General features: G+C 37.2%; 1 protein-coding gene across 1 annotated transcript; it reads right to left on the bottom strand.

The window, feature by feature from the left end:
* Window positions 1-2,228: 2,228 nt before the first annotated feature.
* LOC113299880 lies at window positions 2,229-5,579 on the bottom strand. The gene is made up of 10 exons (XM_026548979.1): window positions 5,550-5,579; window positions 5,052-5,123; window positions 3,943-4,036; window positions 3,735-3,783; window positions 3,565-3,621; window positions 3,264-3,301; window positions 3,095-3,167; window positions 2,849-2,929; window positions 2,633-2,758; window positions 2,229-2,506 (listed from the first exon to the last, which is right to left on the bottom strand). The coding sequence occupies exons 2-10, from the start codon at window positions 5,107-5,109 to the stop codon at window positions 2,393-2,395; spliced, it is 690 nt and encodes a 229-aa protein (XP_026404764.1). The 5' UTR covers window positions 5,110-5,123; window positions 5,550-5,579; the 3' UTR covers window positions 2,229-2,392.
* Between the last annotated feature and the right edge of the window lie 421 nt (window positions 5,580-6,000).

Here is a 6,000-nt window from a genome sequence, read left to right as displayed (position 1 = left end):
TTTCGCTGACTGCTTTTGTGACTGACAGACTTATAACGCACAACATTTACTACACCATATCCAGATTTTTGCAACTTTTCCTGTTTCAGGTTCACAATGGATATATTCGTTGCAGACAATTATCTGTTGCTCATAACTAAACATGCATTGCACTAAATCCTAACTAAACTTGCCTTTAGTTGAGGGCTTAAATGTCTATTGCAACCTTATTATCCTCTATTTCTCTTCTGTTTTCAATTTCCTTATTTTCTCCTCTCATTTTTTTCTTCTTTCTAACCCTAAATCGAGATCTTCGAATTAAACCCAAGTTTTCAGAAATCCATACCCATTTTTCCTAAACCCTAATCTCATAACAAAACTCATCTTTTGGAAATCAAACCCAATCTTTCAATTACTTAAACCCTAGAAATAGTTTTCTTCTATAAGGTTACATGATTCTGTAATATGTGCTTGGATCCAACCTGAATTTTCTTTCTATGGTGGTGAACTAATAGATCTTGTAGGGTATAACCTGCGTTACATGGAAACCGCCACGGTTGTCTGACACAGACAGGTATACGTGTGTCCAATACGGAAATTCTTAAAATTCATGATACGAGGACACGACAGTACATATAAATAAAAATATTACTAATTTCATAAGATATACAAAAACACAAATGATTACACAATTTTAATGTGAATTGTCCATTCATAAGTTAGTACTCTCGTGAACAAAAGTGAATACTCAACAAAAGTCTAGGATTGCAGACAACTAACATAGTTAAATTTTTGATTACGAAAAGTTGGCCATAATAAGCCAGTACTGACGTCTTACTTCGATATCGATAGGAATAATAGTGATGATTGCCTAGACCTCAACAGTTGCATTATCTTCATAAAAAATGAAAGGCTCTAAATCGGGCTCTTCCAAAGACAATACAACATCTTCCAAGGAGTGTCCAAGGAGTGACGAGTTGCAACTTTAACCTTCTATTTACACCCACAGAAAAGTTTTACTTACATAAATATTAATTTTTTTAATTGCTTTGTATCCAAAGAGTGCCAGTGTCAGTATCCATGTCCATACGAGACACGAGCATGCATGTGAAGTATCCGTGTAACGCAGGGTATAACCCTGATCTTCTTACTTGTTTTCATTGTTATTGCTTTATTTTGACCTAATTCTTTGAATAAAATCTTTCAGTAGGTAATATTCTGTAATGATTTTTTTTGTTTTGTTTACTGTATTTGATGGAGTTTTAAAGTATGGGTTTTCTTTGGATTACGGTAGGTCATGTGATGTTCTAAAGATACTGTTTGTAAGGCGAATTTTAAGCCCGACAGATTTGGTTTCATGGGTGAATATGGGAGAATAAATAAGATAATTGCTTAGTAGAACTTGTTTGTTTGCAGCTGACTCGGCGTCTGAATCTGAGTCAACTCCTGACTCGGGCTGAGTCAGCAGTTAGACCGTTTGTTTTCCATTTTGAGTCAGATCTGACGCGACCTCTGACTCAGATATAACCCCTGACTCGGACTCATTTGAGTCAGGTAATAAAATACCCCTGACTCATGGGACCAAACAACTGATTCACATATTTCCGAGTCAGATGAGTCAGATCTGACTCAAAACAAACATATCGATTCAAATCCAGATGATTCAGGTGATTCCACTCAGATCCAGATGATTCCACTCAGATCCAGATGATTCAGATCCAGACGACTCAGATGAGTCCGAAGTAAATAAACATGGTGTAAGTTTTTGTGGATGTATTGTAGATGGAGGTGATCGTGGCAGAGGTTCAACTTGACCAGCTGCTGCTTCTACTATCACCGCTGCATCAAGAGGAGGTCATGACAGGTGGGTTTAGGGGAGGTCGTGGCAGAGCTGCACCAAGTACTAGTTCAGGTAAACTATTAGTGATGGTGGGGGAGCTTCACCTAAGGTAATCCAGTTTCACTTGGAGTAGCTTTAAAGTCATTTTCTTATGTTTGCATGTAACTAATGTCGGTGCAATGTTGTAAGACTTATAAAGATCAGGGTTGAATGTAATGGGGGTTTTATAATACAGGAATTTTATATATACAAACATACAGATATTATTTATTTTTTTCATTTATCTTTATACGATTTGGTGAGATGAGGGGTATGGATAAGGGTATTTGTGAAAAACCCATGGATAGTTGGGTTGTTCATAACATTTCCCCTTTAAAGATGATTGAAAGAAGTTGCTGGCTCAACAATCTGTGCATGTAAACAGAATAAAAACCAAAAATGTTGCTGCGTTGGTCACTTTCTTCAGGGTTATCCAATCACCAATATTTTCATACATGTGATAAAAGAAAAAACAGCGACGTCGAGTGTATTCGGTACCTAACACCAAACAAAGGATTTAACCTCAAATAAACTTTAACTATCGAGTATATCGATGCCAGTCCGTCGCCGCTTGCTATGTACATCCTCCAGTTCCCCCTGGTCAGGCTTTTCCGGTACATCCAGCTCCATACTCTGGCCAGAATTTTCCTGTGCACCCAGCTCCATACTCTGGCCAGAATTTTCCTGTGCATGTGTGCATCTGCGCATCGGTTGTATTTTCCCCTGGTCAGGCTTTTCCGGTACATCCAGCTCCATACTCTGGCCAGAATTTTCCTGTGCATATGTGCATCTGCGTATTGCTTGTATTTTCCCCAGGTCAGGCTTTCTCGGTACATCCAGCTCCATCCTCTGGCCAGAATTTTCCTGTGCACCCAGCTCCATACTCTGGTGACAATTTTCCTGTCATACATTCAAGATTAAAAGTTCAGATGAGTATATTCGGTACTTAACTCCTATCGAAGGTTTTAGCCTCTAATGAACAATTATAACCTCAAGGCGAGCGATGTATTCCTCGATCACCGTCTTCGTACTTTCTGATCCACCCGCGTTGCCAGTGTTGTCACGATATGCCTGTCATGAATGAAAGATAAACAAAGTTCCCATCAGGAAGTTTCCTACTACACTCCTAACCGTTATCACTGCTAATCAATTCCAAACAGGTTAATGCCATATAAATTAGCAATCACATGATGCAAATACTTGACACAAATGAGCGGGACTCTTTTGAGCACATACTGAGAGAACATCCAGCACATGTTTCTTCTCTATCTGGTGACGAGACAATTCACTTTCAATCTTAGCCTTCATCCTACAAATCCAGTATAATAACCTTGTGTTAAATATCACATGCAGTGGCTTTATACAGATAAAGATCAAAACAAGAGAAGTAGATGGGAACACTCACTCGGGCAACCAAAGATAACCAAGAATAACAGCAATCGACTGCAGATCCATAATAGGAAAACATTAGATTCGAAAGAAAAGAGATATAAGATGTAAAAGATAAAAAGATCATTCACTAAAAAGCAAAGGCGGATAGTTTTTCATTTCTGTCTCTCATCAACAATATTTTGCCAAAATACTTCAAAGCTCCAACTCTTCTTAGATCTTTTTATTTTCTACTCGTCAAAAAGCATAAGACGTAAAAGGATTACTTTATCAAATTTGTTTGCAATATTCATAACTATGACAACATCAATGCTGACCTGAAGCGTGGAGAATCCATTTTGCAATTTTTCCTTGTAGAGCTCAGACGAGATCAGCTGTAATATTATATGCAGAAGAGATAAACAAGCGTATAAGATATTTGACATCAAAACAGATAAAACTTCAAGCTGATATCATGAGAAAAAAGCGACATGAAAATGTGAGCAACCTGTTTGCTTTTGGGATGATTCGCCACTGCGCCAACATTTTTGGAATATCTGCAAGATATTAAGTCAATCAGAAGCCCGCTAAGGAATGTCCGACATCTCTGGAACCGGTGTTTTTAATAACTTAAGAAGAATAAATTCAAAATACAGCTTCTAGCTTTGATAAAGGAAAAGTGCGACTTAGACAACCAAACAGGTAGGGTGCATTACCGTGTGAAGAGCTCCATAAGCCAAGTGATTCTTTCACAATCATTCTCCTCAAACTTTTTTAACAATGTATATTTTTTCGTCTTGCTAATGCCACCTGAACAAAATAAGATAGCCATCAGTGAATTTCAAATCTTATACCGAAGCAGCTCTCAGTGAGGATGAAAGCAGGAAGGTATACAAATCAATGGTTCTTCATATAGACAAAAAATACGTAAAAAATATAAGACCAGATGATAGCTCATCACTAGAAAATAACTAACTGCCGAATCAACAAGCTTAATTGAACTTTTTATAAATACCCCGCCAAGAATATCACACGACTTCCAGAAAAAATGAGCAGACACTCCCCATCACAGAAAAATCATACAGATTGCGGACTGAATTGAGTAGATAAAATGCAGTTGCATACTCAATCAGGCCATGTACACAGAGAATCATCTTGTTTTTCTTCTTAAGGACTCCAATTTCTTTCTGTTTAGATGTGAAGAGCTTTGGTCAAAGATATATTCTCCAGAAGTTACACCTTGACAAGGGAGTAGATCCAACTTATTCGCAAAATTTGAAGCAACTCTTAATAGTTAAAAAAATAAAATAAAAAGTTTGACGAGCCTATCAAGTCGTGAGAGGGGAGTTGACTAAAGAGAATAGTGTGATGGGCCATTAGGTCGTGGAGGTGTTCGCTAAAGAGAAGAGAGTGCGCGCTCATTGTTCCCAAAAACTTTCTCAATCTGTTATATACCTGCTTTTCATATTCATATTACTAAGGCCTGACAGATTGTTTAGAAACTTAGAGAAAGGGACATCTAGATTTATGGTAGGGATGTAGGATCCAAAGGGATGCTTCTCATAATCCAGGCCTAAACACCCAAACGTAACAATTTTTTTCTGAGCCGTCAATGTGTCTGACCCCTGATTTATCCTTTTTGTCTAATGGACTGGTAAATCATACATTTAAATGGGCAACAACAGGTATCCAAAGGAGACCATGGACTAAAACAAGAATCTTTAAGATATGCAACTATATCTCGGAAATCTAGGCACTCAAAGACTAACCAACAGAAAAAAAAACATCAATAAGTCAGTTAAGCTACAAAATGTGCTTGGCTTACCAGTTAACAATTCGATTAGCGATATAAGACGTTCTTCAATTTCTTCTTTAACATGCATAGTACTCCATGAATCTGAGAAAGTAACCAAAGTAAATATACTAGATATATTTCGGCAAAACAATCTTATACAAGATCATGTGTTTCCAGTTAGTACTAATAAAACTTCCAGCAACATAAGCCACAAAAACATATGCATACCGAAATCCTCGAATGCTAGTTTAAACCCCTTGGTAACAAACTACATTTGTGTTGGATGATAATTCCACAAATCATTGTCTCTAACTAAAGGAAGGTGATGGATAATAATTCCACTTGCCATATACTTTTGGCTCAGTGTTACTAACCTTGCAATGTCCATGTTTGAGCATGCAATTACAATGTTCAGAACCTTCTAATTATAATAACATAATAGGCAGAATTATTCACAACCTAATTATATACTTAGAAGAATTTTCAGACATGATGTCGGATTATTGTAATAAAATTTAAGAGACTTACCATATCCATGGAAGCAGGGAATATTGCAATGTCCAATCCCAAATCCTCATTCTCAAACTGTCAGAAGCACAATCTTTCACTATATCAAGTACCGCAATCGCAGACCCATAAATATAATCACCCAATTCTTGCCCATCCTGTAAAACTTTTATCATTGCCTCGACTCCTCCAGAGTTGACAAAATGTATTTTATTATCCAAATGCTCTAATAGAAAAAAATAAAATCAAAAAAAAGTACAAGGGAGGTCTTCTTCTTCTTCTTCTCTTTCCTGTTCTTCTGTTTTTTCTTCTCCAGGACTTGTAAGAGCTGAAAGAGCTCTATAACAACAGGTAGAGTGCCCGTTCCCAATACAAGTCTATTTTTGTAACTACAAAACAAAAGAGTATGTAAAAACCCCACAGCACACACTTTTACATCCCATTTGGTACCTGTAGTTGCTTCAAACACCCA

The sequence above is a fragment of the Papaver somniferum genome, chromosome 7 (assembly GCF_003573695.1).
Source record: "Papaver somniferum cultivar HN1 chromosome 7, ASM357369v1, whole genome shotgun sequence".
In the NCBI taxonomy this organism is placed as follows: domain Eukaryota; kingdom Viridiplantae; phylum Streptophyta; class Magnoliopsida; order Ranunculales; family Papaveraceae; genus Papaver; species Papaver somniferum.
The sequence above is the reverse complement of the archived record's forward strand: the minus strand, read 5'-3'. Positions and strand labels throughout refer to the sequence as shown.

Bases quoted from the DNA above. Each gene is read 5' to 3' on its own strand.
- LOC113299880 (XM_026548979.1), bottom strand. From the start codon at position 5,109: ATGCATGTTAAAGAAGAAATTGAAGAACGTCTTATATCGCTAATCGAA. The intron at 3,302-3,564 runs GTCAGCATTGAT...ATGGATCTGCAG, and splicing joins ATGGATTCTCCACGCTTCAG to TCGATTGCTGTTATTCTTGG. The intron at 2,507-2,632 runs GAAAATTCTGGC...CTGGGTGCACAG, and splicing joins GCAGATGCACATATGCACAG to GAAAATTCTGGCCAGAGTAT.